Source organism: Choristoneura fumiferana, chromosome 6 (assembly GCF_025370935.1).
Source record: "Choristoneura fumiferana chromosome 6, NRCan_CFum_1, whole genome shotgun sequence".
In the NCBI taxonomy this organism is placed as follows: Eukaryota; Metazoa; Arthropoda; class Insecta; order Lepidoptera; family Tortricidae; genus Choristoneura; species Choristoneura fumiferana.
In genome coordinates this window covers 1963607-1981034 of record NC_133477.1, presented here as the reverse complement: position 1 = coordinate 1981034, position 17428 = coordinate 1963607, and the positions used below count along the sequence as shown (strand labels likewise).

The window sequence follows — 17428 nt, the reverse complement described above, 5'->3', positions numbered from 1 at the left end:
AATTCATGTGCGGAATTACATTTGAAATTTACCACGAGCTTTGCGGTGAAGGAAAAATCGTGAGGAAACCTGCACAAACCTGCGAAGCAATTCAATGGTGCGTGTGAAGTTCCCAATCCGCACTGGGCCCGCGTTGGAACTATAGCCCAAGCCCTCTTGTTCTGAGAGGAGGCCTTGCCAGCAGTGGGACGTATATAGGCTGGGATGATGATGATGATGTTTGCTCTCAAAGTTACCCTAAAAGGTAAACTTAACCTCCTACTTACCTAACTTGCCAATGCAATAAACACTTAAGGCTTACAATCGGGGAAAAGGTTCTTAATGGAACGGAAATTTAATTAAGACCCTAACTTTCTTAAATAAAACCGAGAAAGGTGTTGCCAACAGTTTGCGGGAATGCTTTTTGAAATTGTTTTCTTTAATAAGTAAACCTTTTTACTTGGCCGTTAATCTTGCTTATATTCCTTTGCGGTGGTTTCAACCATTCAAATGGATTATTAACAATTGCTGGAGATGACAGGTTTTAAATTTAGTAAAAAAATACTGCTATCTTTGAGGTATTTACTTAAATGTGAATGAATGTCTGAATGAATGAATACGTTCAACACATTTCGGTCACGACAATGATTTGTTTCCTCTGTACGTTATGAGGCCGGTGCTCCCTAATAATTAAGTTAAATACCTAGGTCACTTTGGTGATGAACCTACGCGCACACTTTTGGGACATAGGGACACTATCCTTAAATGCGAATGAGATATGTCACCGCGTAAAAGTAAAAGGAAATGGTACAATCACCAGCACCAATATCTGACACAGTATCTCTACAGCACCGTTTCTTAACCTCGGGTCGCGGGCGGTATTGGGATGGGTCCCGGGAATCCTCTAATTAAAGCATTTGGTAAAAAAAATTGTTCTTTTTAGTATTTTACTGTGACGTTAGTTTTAGCGTTATTTTAGGGTCGCGGGCTACAATAGTACATTGTGTCATAAGGGCGGTAAGTGAGGAATTACGAACGAGATTCTGTTAGAAGCCCGAAGTCGAAGGCTTTAATGAGTCGATGTTCGTAATTCCAGTACCGCCCGTGCGACATACAATGTTTTGCATCGCAATTGTTTTTCATCACATTTGCGAGTAAAATTGTATATTGTGAAAGAATAAATATTATTTTTACAAAAATTGGCGATACCTTAGGCTGCACTCTCGGGCAGCGCTAACAAGCTCCGCCGCAGCGTGCGCCTGCAGTGCTCGGCGTTGATGAACGCGCGCAGCCGTATTACTAGGTACGCGCAAAGACTCATTTACCGACCTTGGGTTTCATGGTAAGAACAAAAGGTCGAGGGTTTTACTCGTATTTGGGGGTTGCAACCGAGGTAGCCTGCATGTTACCGCAGCGTTTCCAGCAGAGATGTGCGAGGATGTGTTGCGAGGAATATGTTTTTCATCAACCAATAGAAACGCTTAATTTTCCCATACTCGCATAGCACATCTCTGGTGGTAACAGCTCAGCGAAGAGAGGTTTTTGTAGATACAAACCAATAAAAGGATGTGTGCGAGGATTTGTTGTGAGGGATGTGTTTTCATCAAACAATAGAACGCTTCATTTACCCATCCTCGCATAGCACATCTCTGGTGGAAACAGCTGTCACACCGTTCCACATCCTCGCACCGCTTAGCTTCTTTGCACATCTCTGATGGAAACGCTGCTTAAGACACTGTTTACGAGCAAGTGTGATGAAAATACATTTACACTGGGTCACCAGCCAAAAACGTTAAGAACCGCTGCTCTAGAGGGTCGGTAGGATGTATTAGATATTTTTACACGCTCCGCTGTGGCAGATATTAATCAGCTGACTGTACTGAGTTTAATGTAGATTAATCTCCAGCCTTTCATAAAACCGTTGCAGTGGAAAATAAAGTTTTCATTCGATTAGACACATGAGCGCGTGAACGGCACTTTATTGACGTCTTCGATGCGCTAAACAGTTGCAAATAATATTCCAAGGGAAAGCTATTTTTAACTATATTGCGATATAATAAAATAGATCAAAATAAAATTATATCGTATATCTGTCTTCTATACATTACAATACCTTCAAACGAGCAATTCTTGTACCTTGAATAAAGATTGAAATTAAGATTACCTAACTAATAGTCTTCATAACCCAGCAGGCTGGACGGAAGCTTCTCGCAGATGAAGGGTAATATGTTGTAACAAAAGTTGTCATCAAGAAAACCCCCCTTTAATAGTGCCCCGCAGTCCTGGCGCCCCCCCGAATAATCGGGCTGCCCTTTACTCCACTCGTCGAAACCGGCTTCCTTTAGCGTTTGACCTGAAAATTTTGATCAAAAGTTAAAAAGAAAGAAAATAAAAATGTATAAATTTTCGTGATATTCACTCATTACTTACTCTTAATTACCACACCAAGGACTTATCACGCTAACAACAAGTAATAATTACCTCGTCGTTTCGACGTCGACGTGTGAATGAACGATTATGAATGTGAAGATTTACTCTATAAATCATTCACTGTAGAAACACAATTTTTGTACTTTATTCGATGCAAAAAAAAAAACTAAAGTTGTCTCACACGTGCGTTCTGACCAACCTATCTTTGAGCTGCCGCGCTTCACCCCTATTCTTCTCCCCCCTTTCCCCATATTCACATTGATTAGCGCTAAAATTCGGTGCCCCCTTAATAATTCTCACCATGAATAGTCATCCACAAGAAATGGTTCTCGAAATTCCTGAATCCTAAGAAAGCGATGTTTCTTTGATATTTCCAGCTACCATGCTAGAGTAGGATTTGTTGTACAATTCCTGGATGAGCTGAAGTTCGAGCTTGCTGTTGATGATCGCGAGATGGCCTCCTTCATGCGCACACGCAACGAACGCACGAGTCCAATTTAGCGGATCTGTGTGGAGCTTGTAGCAACTGCCGATACTACTCTCAAATGTGTAACCTGTAAAATACAAACAAAGACTGGACTAGAGGAGGTGAGTTATGAACTGGTATTTTTAAAATAAACGACTAATCGAAGAAATCTCAATGTATCTCTAATGTAAAAAAGTTTTGATAAAGAATGAAACTGGAAAAAAAATTAATAAATTGTTTAATGGACCGTATAAAGTAGTGGAAGATCAAGGACCGAATGTAATTATATTGAATAAAGGAAAAAATGAAACAATCCATAAAAATCGTGTAAAATTGTTTGAAGAAGGATTGAAGGAGGAAGGAAGGAAGGTCAAAAACACTTCCAAGTATTTTAAGTTAATCATTAATCATGTCTATTTTACATTTATAAAGTACAATAATAAATACAAATTGTATTTTTTTTTCATTAGCCCCGGTGGTGTAGTGGGCATATAAATGTACGTAGGATAGTTAAGGAGTCAGTCGTAATAAAGTGCTTGAAACTTAAAGACGTGTTCATCCTTCTACGAACCTAACCCCGCACCTCTCCACACTATCACTATTATTATTCGGTCTCTAGAAATTGTACCAATAAAAAAATACATCGGTCCGTGATGTCCCTTAAATTAACTAATGCATTAGCCAGACACTGGTCTTGCCAAAGACTCATTTTTTTCTGGAAGATTGCTTCTTGGGCACATGAAAAGAATATCCGAGACGCAACCCATCTATAATGTACACACGCATTCTGAACGCTTGTGTACCTATTCAAATATCCATTTGTTGCCCTCAATATGCACTGCAGTACAATCATTTAAAAGAAAGGGAAACAATCATTTTTTTAAAGTATGAAACGTCCAAATTATAATAAAATACAGTCGAACAAATGAATTATGAACCAGGGTGGAACCCAAGTGGAACCTTTGCGCTACTAATGGTGTTCAATACATGAACATAAAATAAATATTAAAATAAAAAAATGTAAACATAAAGAAAAATATTTATCATGGCAACATTAAATCTAATCTTATCTATGTCTAAAATCTGTTGTTTATGTTTTTCTCTCTTCTATATCTAGACTTCTAACAATCAATGGCCTTCTAATTTGCTGGCCCTAAAAAATACATTTTTAAGTATTAATTACAGTGTTTGTAATAAAAAACTTCAATAAAGTTAATTATAATTATTCTCTCGCGTGTTCTTATACAAATGTCATGTTGACATCCATCCCATACTTTTGTCAAGGAAATCATTGTGAAATTGATTATTAAAAGATTCCACTCTCGGTCATGATTCAATATGTTCAACTGTGCTATTCAAATAAATTCCATTCCATTTACCATTATCAACAGTTCCACAAACATTCAGCACGGGCATGTTTATTTGTTTCTTTCTGTAGCAGACGTAGGGGTAGACGTCGGAGCAGTTGACATCCGCGAGGGTGCCGTTGGGCAGCATGAGCAGACAGTCCTCGCTGTTGTCTGCACTGTCCGGCTCACCAGGAGCCCACGTCACGGGCATGCGAGACAAAGGGATACCTGACACAGATATTTACGGTCAAAGACGTGCTCGAATAAAGATTTGCATTTTAAAATCATTCTTTTCCTTTCATATTATTTGTTACGAGCAGAACATTAACTTCATGAGCTCCTGATATTTCGAAGCAGTAAAGTTGTATGTATGAATGATGAACTCGTTAATAATCACGACAAACGGACGCATACACGCAACCATGTTTAATGCAAACTGCGAAAAATCAGGCGTTCAAAAACATCTAATGATTTTAAGGAGTCTTTTTATTATTTCAACTCCAAAGTTACTTTTACAGTCATCCCGTAAAATCCATATAGAAAACACAAACTGAAACATAGATGCACAGAAAATCAGAAAAGCGCTGGGACTCGAACCCAGGCCCTCAGCATTCCGTGCTGATACTACACTACCACTCGACAGGAGTACAGGCACAAATTTCTCCAATGCACCACATATCTCAGCTTGTTTGTTTCTTATTTAGTCACTTAAGCAGCGACATCTATATTTTAGCCCTCATCGAGAAACTTTCAACACTCCATCGGAACTAACTGCTCACCCGGACAAGACATGTCGCTATTAAGCAATCAAATTAAGATTGGTTTTTGGAGTATTTTTGTATTTTTAATTTCAACTCCAAATTTTGTTACTTTTACTGGATTCTTTTCTGGTTTTTCTGTGGATCTATGTTTCAGTTTGTATTTTCGATACATCTAATTTTGACAACAGAACTGCGCATCATAAAAACCCTTTTCATTGTTTGATTGATACTCATACCTTCGACGGAAAAATAGGCCCCTTTTCCAAATGTGGCATGGACGCCAGTGAATATGCCGCAGGATTGCAGGCTCTGTTCTGACTGCTGGCCGGTAATAGTGCTCTTCAGAGCTGCTCGCAAGCTTTCATTTTCAGGTGAAGCTAAAACTGCACCTGGAAACAGTAGATGGTTTTATTTCTAGCAAGACGTTGGTTAAGCTATTTTTTAGGATGGCATGCAGTGAGTTAATTGCAAAATAGACAGCTGCTAGCTAGCAGTTAGCAGCTGTAGCAAGACACCAACAGTAAAGTAGATGCCAGCATCAGCTTCAACCCTGGAATTGGTCCATTATACTACCTTTACTTGGGAGGCGAGGCATGCTAGTTACATTTTGGAGTGCCCGAAAGCTGAATTTTCTTTCTGGATCCTTCTGGACGGAAACAGCGCTTAGGCTGGTGCATTCTGGCATAGTAAAAGAGGACTCTTTTTAATATGATTCTGAGCATCATTAATAACTTCCTGCAAAACATTGTCTGGCTGAGACTAGTCTAATATCTAACCTGAAATAGGAGGTGATGTTTCCGTTTGGTCCTGTCGACATGTTGATACTGTATTATTTAAATTTAATTTACTGGTATTTTATAGAACTTACATTTTTATTTTTTTATTTCGGTCACTGAAGTAACAACATGCCGCGAAGTGGTTTTGGTTCCTTGAAGATGGAACAGATTAGATGTTTACCTTCGTAATAGCAGTTGAGGTAAGCATCTTTCCAGGTGGCTGGGATCCGGTGCAGCTTTAGCCAGCCCTCTGCCTCCTGATGATAGGCGTAGTCAAATCGGAACAGGGTTCCCTCTGCAAATACACGCCAAGTAATTATTTGAAAGTCGAGTTATCCAATATTTCAACATCAAACTGCTAAAAAATCAAAACACTGTATATTTTAAGTTTGAAATAAGTATAAAATAATATCAAAGTAAATTCAAATATTTCGTGTGTAGCTCAGGTTTTACTACCCATGTCACTCATTTAACCTGCCTTCATAAAACCAAATCTTAAAATAAAAAATAAAAACACGTTCTTTTCACGAAACTTTTCATTCACTATTTAGCTATACAAAACTTTTGTATTCACCAGAATCAGTTAAAATTATAAAACGTAAAATACTTGCCCGCTAAACCGAATATCAATACACTTAAAAATAATAACATATTAATAAATTATATTTTGAGCCGTAAGCGATTTGAAAACACGACCACTTTCTTCACAAATTAAAATATAAAAGCAAAAAATTATCGGTTTCGTATCACGCGGTCGGTACTTTACCGAAAAAAAAATATATCGTGTCACAGTTTTGTGGTTTCGGTATTGTTTTTATCTTAGCTAATGAAAGCATCATTGTGACAAATAAGCCAAGTTCGAATGTCACACAAAAATATACTGGTTTCTGAAACATGCCAAGGATTCGATTTGTAGCATTCGCAGATGGCGGATATAGACAGTATCTAATTTTGCTATTTCTGTTTCTTTGGCTAAGTCTAAAAGTTCCAAATTCAAAATATGCTAATAAAATGTTTTAACTTATTATTTAGATCATTTCAAAATATTTAACACTGGCAATTATTCTGTCACTACTACTATTAAATACCATAAAATATTAACAAAAGAAATAAATGAACCTAACTTAAAAAAAAAGACATTGGAGGTTTCGGAAGTGTTCAGTTGTTTAATTAACATACACACATTACACATACACATACACATACATTTATTGATTCATTTATTTATTTATTTTATCTACAACATAGTAAATACTCAATTATGCGTTCATAAACCATAGGTAATGACCAGCATTGCGACATTGGATTCTATTATGAACACGGCTGTTTCATACATCATTACAGCACGGGGGGGAGGGGAGCGCGCCGCGACCGCCGACCATGTGCAGCAGCAGGGCGCAGCAGGGCGCAGCTCGTGGGGCAGACATACCTACCTAGTTCTCGTTAATGCAGGTCATTCTCAATGGTTCTTGAACACATGATAGAGGATTTAATATATGGATATAGATAAAATATTGTATGCAACTGTACGTAATTAGGCCTTAAAACACTCATGTGACCCTATTATGAAACTCGGCTACGCCTCGTTTCATAAACCCACACTCGTGTTTTAAGGACCCCTATTACGATACAGTTGCTTAATACTATTGTACAGTCAAGGGCAAGGATATCGAGACGGCCAAAGTCACAAAAATATGTATACACGACTTTATGCACTTAACATTAAGGCCGTGTATATGTCGGCGGCCGATCGTAAAATCCGCCAGATCACGAAATTCCTAGGCATATCGTGAAACGCCGCCATTTCATGATATGCCTAAACGTTGGCCAGGCATATCACGATGTGCCTGAGAAATATTACGGCAGATCGATTAGAGCAACGCATTCGTCGATATTCCTAGCTCTATACCGGGCACATCGTAAAATAGTTTCTTTTTTGGCCACTGGTGGCGCTGCGTATGCAATGGCGGCCGTGACCAGCTGACTGTAACTTTGGCCGTGTCGATATCTTTGCCCTTGACTGTACATTGTTGCATTTACGAAAAGTCTTCAGCTGCCAGCAAACTAGATGGCTCTTTTTCGCAGACGAAGGGTAATATGTTATTAGACCCGGTGTCATCCAGAAGGCCATCTTTTAATAGGGTTCCGTAATCCTGGCGCCCATTATAGTGTCGGGCTGCCCTTTACTCCACTTCTCGAAACCGGCTTCCTTTAGAGTTTGACCTGAAAATTTCGGTCAAAAGTTCATTCTGCGAATCTTAATTCTGCGACCGCAAACAGTGGTGCGTCAGACAACACGGCCTCAGTTTAGTTAGCGCTAGAAATGGTAACTTTGAATTCGCACCATGAACAGTACTACAACGACTGGTCGTCAAAACCAGAGACCATGCTGTCTAAAGCCATTTCATTCTGTCGAATGGTAAAAGATAAAGCTAGATAGAGCTGCAAATGCGACCGCAAACATGGGCGCGTTAGATAATGAAGCTTCAGTTTAGTTAGCGCTAGAAATATATTTTTAGATTTGCACCATGAACAGTTATCTACAAGGACTGGTTCTTAAAACCAGAGACCATGTTGTCTAATATGCCCGTAGCTTGAGACGTACTCTGGTGATTCATTATTTTGAGAGCGTGCCTTAAGACCTTTTGTTGTCAAATTTAATCTAAGAATATTAATATTAAGTGTTGATGTTAATAGAATAATTATTATTTTTCTTTGTGTCCAAGTGAACTCTGTGCGGACATTCTGCTATTATCGGCGAGGGGAGCGCCAAAGTTCGCATACTCTTCGCTAGTCTTACCGTAATTTTTGTCTGAATCATCGTTTGTCATAATTTTTTTCCCACTGAAACCTTACAGTTTTCTGAAATTATTAAATGGTCATTCTATAGATAATACTATAGCTTAGGTTAGGTTTGTATTATAACAGTTCTGAATAATTATTGGATTCAGTGAAAAACGAGTTATGACAAACGATCTTTCTGGCAAACATTACATTCGGACTGCCAATAAGACGTACGAGTATGCGAGCCGATACGGACACAAATAAATAAATAAATGTCTGATAAGGTAAAAGCTAGATAGAAGCTGTGAATGCGACCTCAAACACCGGCGCGTTAGATAATACGTCCTCAGTTTAGTTAGAGCTATAGGTAGACATGTAAACTTGTTAATGCTCACCATGAACAGTATACACAAAGACTGGTCCTCTACACAAGAGACCATATTATCTAACGCCTTTTCCTTTTTTTATATGGTAAAGGATAAAGCTATATATATATAGAGCTGTGAATGCGAGTTCAAACTCGCCGCGGCGCGTTGCACAATACAGCCTTAGTTTAGTTAGGGCTAGAAATATAAACTTTGTTAATTCTCACCATGGATAGTCATCCACAAGGACAGGTGCTCAAAGCTTTTGTATCCTAAGTGGATGGCGCCTCTGTTATAATTCCCACTTATTATACTAGAGTAGGATTTGCTGTACAACTCCTTGATGAGCTGATGCTCAAGCTTGCTGTTGATGATCGCGAGATAGCCTCCTTCATGCGCGCACGCAACAAAAGCGCGAGTCCAGATTAGGGGGGTTGTGTGGAACTTGTAGCAACTGTTAGTTCTGCTATCAAAGCTATAACCTGTAAGGAAGTTAATTAATTTATTGTAAACAGGCTTTAGTACTTTGTGGAGAACATCAGCAGAGTACATATTAAGAGTAGATATTAAGAGACCTGGGTATTCAACGACATTTATACCACATTATAATGCGAGAAAAAAAAACCCCACCGCTTTGCGTCTATGGAGGTAGGCACCCTTAAAAATACTACATTTTATTTTCTTTGTCAGCACAATTGCTACATGAGTATGTAGTATATATCCGGGCAAAATTACAGCTATGTAGCAGTAATAGTCTCTAAGCTAAGCAGTGGACGGACGAACGGACAGTCAGACATGGTGAAACTATAAGGATTCAGATTTTGCCATTTTGGTTACGGAACCACGACACTTATAAATTTTATGTAACAAATAATGATGATACCATCTCTTTATTCGGACAAAACAAACAGAGACGGCATCACAATGTCACATAAAAATTAGCATAAATTTAATTTATTTAGAATGAATTTACTCTCTGTGTATCTGTTTTCTGTATCGCTTACTATTTCTGGTGTACAATAAAGAGGCATTGTATTGTATTGTATTGTAATAAGTCGTAAAACTGGCCCTTTAACAGCTTCTGATAAAGTAAATTCTGATTGGTTTTTTGGAATCTTTTTGTGTTTTTTGTATTTCAATTCCAAATTTTTACTTTTACGGTCATCCCGTAAAACCTAAATTGAAAATACAAATTGAAATAAAGATGCACAGAAAAAACAGAAAAATAAGACCATCACTGGGAATCCACCAGTGACCATCAGTGGTGTAGCGGTATAGCACGCGGTACGGATTACCGAGGACCTGGGTTCGATTCCCAGTGATGGTCTTATTTTTCTGTTTTTTTCTGTGCATCTTTATTTCAGTTTGTATTTTCAAAGTAAATTCTACTTCTAAAGAATTACCATTATCAACAGTTCCGCAAGCATTCAGTGCGGGCATGTTTTTTTGTTTCTTCCTGTAGCAGACGTAGGGGTAGACGTCGGAGCAGTTGACATCCGCGAGGGTGCCGTTGGGCAGCATGAGCAGACAGTCCTCGCTGTTATTTGCGTTGTCAGGCTCACCAGGCGCCCACGCCACGGGTATGCGAGACAAAGGGGTGCCTGATAGTACAGTCAAAAACATGCTTAGCTGAAGATCTAATACTGCACGACCATTGCAACTACATCGGAATATAGGAAGCTCATAAAAGTCAGTTCATCATCATCCCAGCCTATATACGTCCCACTGCTGGGCACAGGCCTCCTCTCAGAACAAGAGGGCTTGGGCCATAGTTCCCATGCGGGCCCAGTGCGAATTGGGAACTTCACACACACCATTGAATTGCTTCGCAGGTTTTTGCAGATTTACTCTCGATGTTTTTCTTCAGAGCAAAGCACGTGGTAAATTTCAAATGTAATTCCGAACATGAATTTCGAAAAACTCGAGTTGCGAGCCGGGGCTTGAACCCACGACCCTCTGCTTGAGAGGCGATAGGTCAAACCACTAGGCCACCACGGCTTCAAAAAAAAGGCAGTTACGGTCAACCAATATATCTGAGGCATTAACTGTTTAATAGTACATTCAGCAGCTACGAGCGCAGCAGCAGTACCTACACACATAAAATTCATAACGCCTTTAGGCGTTAATACGCAAAAATAAGCCCTTGGGTTTTATTAAGGGGGTTGCAATCAAGTACCAGTACAAGAACAGTATCGTAACACATTACGATACTGTTTACGAACTAGTGGGATGAAATAGTTATTTGTGTCACAAGGGAGCAAAACGGTGTATTTACGGCGAGGGCGTACATTGAATCCAGAAGGATTCTACAATAGGGATTCAAGGGTTAACGCCCAAGATGAAAATAATTTTGCTCCCGAGTGGCTCATACAACTTTTCACACCGAGCATTAAGAAACTTGAAAAATATATATCTAAATATCATTAAAGAACAACCAGCATAAAAAATAGCTTGGCTTTACAATTATCAACTTCAAAAATTGACATTTGCAATAAAACACTTAGAAAAGCCTTGAACAGAAAAGTTACACTTTGCTCCCTCTCGTCAGGGAGGAAAAGTTACTTTTCTGAAGGAGAGGTGTGAAAAACATATTATTTATTGTTTGACTTATACCTTCGACAGAAAAATAAGCCCCTTTTCCAAATGTGGCATGGATGCCAGTGAATATGCCGCAGGATTGAAGGCTCTGTCCTGACTGCTGCCCGGTAACGGTGCTCTTCAGAGCCGCCCGCAAGTTCTCAGTTTCAGGTGAAGCTAAAACAGCACCTGTAAACAATATACTTAATGGTTTTATGTCTTGCTTCGAACTAGTTATTAGTCTCACCAAAACTCGTTGGTTAAAGTAATTTTTTACGATAGATACAGTAAGGCAATGGCGTGCAGCTAGTCAACTCCAGAATAGGCAGCTACTTAGGTACTAACAGCTGGCAGCTGCAGCAATATACCAGCAGCAGTAGCCGCTACTCCCAATGAGGACTATCGTTTTTTGTCTTTCTTGATGGCGCCACTGTTGCGTGAGGTTTTTAAGTGTGGCTTTCAAAGTTTGTTATTACGGGCGTGAAAACAAAGTTTAGATTAAAATCATATTTAATACACCTTAAAACCGTACCATAAAAATATCGAGGAACCACAGTGTTGCGTAGTCCCGTTTTGTTCGGAAAAAAAAGGGAGGACAAAAGTTTCCGAAAGACAAAACTGTCTCAAAACACAGACATTCATTGCCCCGTAACGCATAATTGCCATAATTAATATCAGGTAGTGCAAAATATTCACAAAAATATTCTAATTATAAATAAACCCGCGTAGCTCACCCAAAAACTATGAGATTTGACATTTCGGAGACCTCACGCTACACTAGCGCCTCTAGCGGCGAATTCATACGCGATAGCCCTCATTGGCCCAGTGCACGCCCCTTTCGGTAGGACGGACATATTAGTTACATTTTGGGATGCCCAAAAGTTGCGTTTTCTTACTGGATCCATCTGGGTGGAAGCAGTACTTAGGTTAGTGATTTTTGGGTACCGTAAATATTGTAAAGTGTAATAAATTCGCAATATCCATTATTGCACAAAAAGTTCACAGACGCGTGTCTCAAGCGGATGGCACTCGCGCTCGCACTGGTCCCAACCGGTCCGAGATATCGTGTCCGTGAGCAGTGTCTATGTGTGCGTTGCTCCAGCGCACTTTGTATGTAGGTTGATTTCTCAACCTATAATGTTTTGTGACATTAGATTGATTGTGACATTAGCAGAAAAAACACGTTTGTTGTTTAATTCAATATTTATTTTATTTTAATTTAATTATTTCTTTTTAAAGTGAAAATATAAAATATAAATATAATTTCAAGCGTCTACCTTTAGCCGTTATTAATATCGAGCAAAAAACGGCAAAAAAATCACATTTAAAATATTTATTTTATTTTGTTTTTATTATTTGATGTTACAGCGGGCACAGTTATACATAATTTTTAAACTGTCTAGCTATAACGGTTCATGAGATACAGCTTGGTGACAGACGGACGGACGGACGGACAGCGGAGTCTTAGTAATAGGGCCCCATTTTAACCTTTTGGGTACGGAACCCTAAAAAAGGAATGTTACCGTTTGGTCTCGTCGACATGTAGGTAACGTTTATGTAATTACCTTCGTAATAGCAGTTGAGGTAGGCATTTTGCCAGGTGGCTGGAATCCGATGCAACTTGAACCACCCCTCTGCCTCCTGGTGGTAGGTATAGTCGAATCGGAACAGGGTTCCCTCTACAACAACAAGTAAGAAAAATTAGGGCATTTCTTGCACAAATTATCTACACATTGCTCTTTTTTTCTTTGATTCATTAAAGACATGTATAATATTTGTTAAATTTTGGATATTAATAATATATTTTGGGAATAATGGGCCAATATAGTTTGGGAAACGATCGGCAGTCCTAGTCAAAGGTATTACCAGTTGAAAAAAAACGAGTGCCGCTCGAAGGATATAACAACAATTTATATAATTTTCATTTGATATAATGCAATTATCTTAATAACCAAACTTATTCCTATTGTTATTAATTCGATTTGATGTACTTTGGGTTAGGTTAGGTTTATTTTATAAAAAAGTTCAGCGAAGCTTCTATCCTTGGAAATTATATCAAATGTTGTTAAGTATATCCAGTGAAATTGTGTCAAATGTTGTTACCGATCATTACACACCCGAAAATAACAATCGGTGTGAAGTTTGCGGCCAAAAGTAAGCGGCCGGCTATAACCCGACCAAATGAAAAAGGCAGAAATTAAGTTGATTTTTTTTCACTTTATTCGAAAAATACAGTAGCTATTTCTCTAAATATAACTAGTTTTTCGCAAAACGCTTCAATTAAATCCAAAAGCCGGGAGGTATAAGAGATAAAATCAAAGCAACATGACAAAGACAAAAGTGTGAAGTTAGCGGCTGATTCTGAAATTCTGAAATAATAATGAATTACTCAAAAGAGCAAGTTATAGACAGACGAACACAATGAAGCGTATTTTAAACAAAGTGGGTAAACAAGAACATGTGGGTAATATTGTTACGATCATAGCTCAAAGTCAGAAGAAAGTTAAAACCACTCAATTGCTTTGGGTAACTAGAGGTACCTGTCAACGCTCTTTTTTGTTACTAGCTTTTGTCCGCGGCTTCGCCCGCGTGGAATTCGGTTATCGCGCGCTCCTCCCTAGGGAACTGTGCATTTTTCCGGGATAAAAAGTAGCCTATGTCACTCTCTGGCCCATAAACTATCTCTATGCCAAAAATCACGTCGATCCGTCTATCCGTTTCGACGTGTAAGGCGGACAAACATACATACAAACACAAACACACACACTTTCACATTTATAATATTAGTACAATACAATACAATACAATACAAAGACTCTTAATTGTACACCAGACATACAGAAAACAGATACACAGAGAAAAAAAAATACAAGGTGAGCAATAGTATGGATAGGAATATTATTAATTGCACATCAAATAGATAATTGCCTATTAATTTGTTCTCATCATTTATATACCTTAACCGGACATCAATTAAGTTATTTCAATACAAAAAAAACTAAATGTTTAGTAAAACTAGTACTTCAGATAATTCGGAAATATACATCAACACAAACTATACAAAAATACTACAATCACATCAAAAATACTGACTCCACAGCAAATTAACTAGAGCGTGCGTAGATGATACTCATTCTCAAAGCAAAATAAACCGCCATAAACGCCATAAAGCGCCAGACCAGAACCTTATTTATTTGCAGGTGGTAGGACCTTGTGCAAGGTCCGCCCGGATTGCTACCACCATCTTGCTCGCTAATCCTGCCGTGAAGCAGCTGTGCTTGCACTGTTGTGTTTCGGCGTGGAGAGTAAGACAGCCGGTGAAATTACTGGCACTTGAGGTATCCCATCTTAGGCCTCTAGGTTGGCAACGCATCTACAATCCCCCTGGTGTTGCAGGTGTCTATGGGCGGTGGTGATCTCTTATCATCAGGAGACCCACTTGCTCGTTTGCCATCCAGTTGAATAAAAAAAAAAAGAAGCTGACTGGTTACGTGGTCTGAGAAGACTTTTCTGAGAACATGCAAGTTGAAGTGGCAATGGGTGGGCCACATCGCTCGTAAAACAGAAAAGTCCTCGAGTAGCGAGTAACCCGAAGACGAAGCTTTGGCAGGCCTCCCACTAGGTATGGAGTGACGAATTGTGAACTTCGTGTTCAAATCTCGATGCCGGAAGGTTATGTACAAAAAAAAATGTTTATAATATGTGCATTGTTATTTACAATCGTCTTCCAGATAGTTTGAGGATGCTAAATGGTAATGCTTTTAGACGATGCCTCACAACCTGGCTCTTAGATAAGTGTTTTTATAGCGTTAAAATGTATCTCGACAATTGACATAATTTGTATAATTTTTGTTGTTTATTCTAAGGACTCCCTCTATTTCTTACTGTATTGTCAATATATTATTATGTTCTTTATTTTTCTTTCATTCTTAGGTTTAGGTTTTTATAATAGCTTTAAAAAGTAAAATACAGAAAAGTACATACAAAATAAAAATATTATTAAAACCTAACCTAGTTTGCCGCCGGTAACGGGTAGGGCCCAAGCTCCCGGTGGTCAGGGCCGCAGAGTGAGGAACCTCCGGACGATGCGTGCCGTGTCCAGAAGTACCGCCTTCTATATCTGGCCCTTATTATTATTGAAAATTAGGAATATTTCCATTGACGTTTTTCTTTGACATTGCTTTGATTATATGGCATTGTTAATAATATAAAATTGTAACTGTAACTACTCTCAATAATTTGCACGCCTGCATGCAGGCTGAATACATTGGATAAGAAACTATAACAACATCTTTGTAACTGTGTTCTAGCAAATAAACATTTCTGATTCTGATTCTGATATCCTGAGAGTTGAGGGGAATTGGTAGAGGTCTTTAGCAGGGGATGTCTTCCGGCTGATGATGATGAATATTTTGGCCCAATTTTTTTTCTTTCATTCGCCAAAATCAGTTATAATTTGAATTAATAAAATACTTGCCCGCCGAATAGAATGTCAATGCACACACACTTAGAAAAAATATCATATTCACAATTTATATTCTCAGCCGCAAGCGATTTTAAATACACGACCAGTTTAATATCTAATTAAAACCCGAAAGAAGAAGCAAATCTATTTTTTTTATTTTATATCACTCAATGGGTTATCGTAACTTTCGGAGAAAGATCAATTAGTCCGAGATCAGGCTGACATATTTACCCGACTGCCCGAAGGAGGGTTATGTTTTTCGAGCGTATATGTAGATATGTATGTATGTGGGTATGTATATATCCATTTCTTTGGTCCTCGCTGCAGCCTAAAGGGTGGACGGATTTTAACATATGAGGTATCGTATCATTGGATTCGTCATAACTGTTGAAAGGACATAGGGTATATAATAGTATGTTATACAACTATGCTAGGTATTAGTGAGGTCATAAAACGCGAGTTGGCGTGGGTGGCGATATGAGCCGCAGGCGAACATCGCTATGAAAAACGCCACGAGCATTTTATGACCAAGTTATGCATCGTTGTATACCTACAATACTTTTTCTACGACTACTTTTAAATCATCATCATCAGTCTAAAGACTTTATACAACTTATCTACGTGACACTGCTAACACATTCAACACGTTAGGAAATATGAATGAAACGAATTACGTTTCCCGCCAATTCCTGGGATGAAATTTGACATAATTATTTTGTTTATGGTTAGTTTTTTTTATTCTCGTTAAGTTGCCAGTTTATGACAAACACCACTTGAAATGAATGGGAAATGCTCAATTTAGGACTAAGCATAGGCACGTAGTAAAATATAACATTCTTTGTTTACTAAATATGGGTACTACATACATTGTATTGTTGAACGATTATATTGATTAGTAGGTAACTTAATAAACATTTTTTGAAATAATTTTCAATGTAATGTTGGTAATACTGTATTTATTCAAAATAGAGGTTAGGAATCCTATATTTAAAAAGTTAACTGTCCAAGGAAGGTCATTGAACTTTATGATTATGAATTTCAAAGCAATTTAAAAGCACCCATAAGTGTGTTTTTATGAGCCATAGAGTCATAGACTTTTCCCGAACTTATTATGTATATCATTGTATTCGTGTTCGTGATCAAATAGAAGTACAGGAGTAGAAAAAAAACTTTTATCTGCCAGCATACGCAGAATATGAATACAAGATATTGATACGAGTATATTTCAAGTAAGTACAGTATGTATTCAATTTACCTAGTTACTTTAATTCAAATTTGAAAAATAGTCTGCAAAGTATCTGGCAAAGTACCCGGCCCGACAAAACAGTCTGGCTTTTTATTTATTTTTTGCTCAAAAATGACATCCTGCTCTCCTACTATATCGTATGACGGCAATTGGTCCGCTGCTTTTTATCTCAGCTACCTAACAATAACATTAATTCCGACACATAGGTCAAGATCACTTTGTATAAAAAA

At 38.2% G+C, this 17428-nt stretch overlaps 3 protein-coding genes across 4 annotated transcripts; all 3 read right to left on the bottom strand.

Moving 5' to 3' along the window:
- Window positions 1-1887: 1887 nt before the first annotated feature.
- LOC141428817 (hemolymph lipopolysaccharide-binding protein-like) lies at window positions 1888-2778 on the bottom strand. The gene is made up of 2 exons (XM_074088834.1): window positions 2710-2778; window positions 1888-2332 (listed from the first exon to the last, which is right to left on the bottom strand). The coding sequence occupies exons 1-2, from the start codon at window positions 2720-2722 to the stop codon at window positions 2148-2150; spliced, it is 198 nt and encodes a 65-aa protein (XP_073944935.1). The 5' UTR covers window positions 2723-2778; the 3' UTR covers window positions 1888-2147.
- Window positions 2755-6464, bottom strand: LOC141428469 (pulmonary surfactant-associated protein D-like). The gene is made up of 5 exons (XM_074088460.1): window positions 6373-6464; window positions 5943-6056; window positions 5222-5374; window positions 4255-4452; window positions 2755-2963 (listed from the first exon to the last, which is right to left on the bottom strand). Exons 1-5 carry the CDS (start codon window positions 6410-6412, stop codon window positions 2755-2757), a joined length of 714 nt encoding a protein of 237 aa, XP_073944561.1. The 5' UTR covers window positions 6413-6464.
- A 1332-nt stretch (window positions 6465-7796) lies between these two features.
- Window positions 7797-16072, bottom strand: LOC141428500 (macrophage mannose receptor 1-like). 2 transcript variants are annotated; one of them, XM_074088492.1, is made up of 6 exons: window positions 15965-16072; window positions 13053-13166; window positions 11524-11676; window positions 10314-10511; window positions 9138-9392; window positions 7797-7984 (listed from the first exon to the last, which is right to left on the bottom strand). In XM_074088492.1, exons 1-6 carry the CDS (start codon window positions 16008-16010, stop codon window positions 7896-7898), a joined length of 855 nt encoding a protein of 284 aa, XP_073944593.1. In that variant the 5' UTR covers window positions 16011-16072; the 3' UTR covers window positions 7797-7895. The 2 variants fall into 2 exon arrangements, with proteins under 2 accessions (XP_073944593.1, XP_073944594.1); XM_074088493.1 differs by lacking the exon at window positions 13053-13166.
- Between the last annotated feature and the right edge of the window lie 1356 nt (window positions 16073-17428).

Bases quoted from the DNA above. Each gene is read 5' to 3' on its own strand.
- LOC141428469 (XM_074088460.1), bottom strand. From the start codon at position 6,412: ATGTTATTATTTTTAAGTGTATTGATATTCGGTTTAGCGG. The intron at 5,375-5,942 runs GTAAACATCTAA...TACTGTTTCCAG, and splicing joins CCTCAACTGCTATTACGAAG to GTGCAGTTTTAGCTTCACCT. The intron at 4,453-5,221 runs GTATGAGTATCA...TATCTGTGTCAG, and splicing joins GGCCTATTTTTCCGTCGAAG to GTATCCCTTTGTCTCGCATG.
- LOC141428500 (XM_074088492.1), bottom strand. From the start codon at position 16,010: ATGATATTTTTTCTAAGTGTGTGTGCATTGACATTCTATTCGGCGG. The intron at 10,512-11,523 runs GTATAAGTCAAA...CTGTACTATCAG, and splicing joins GGCTTATTTTTCTGTCGAAG to GCACCCCTTTGTCTCGCATA. The intron at 7,985-9,137 runs GTGAGAATTAAC...CGAAATTTTCAG, and splicing joins CTTGTGGATGACTATCCATG to GTCAAACTCTAAAGGAAGCC.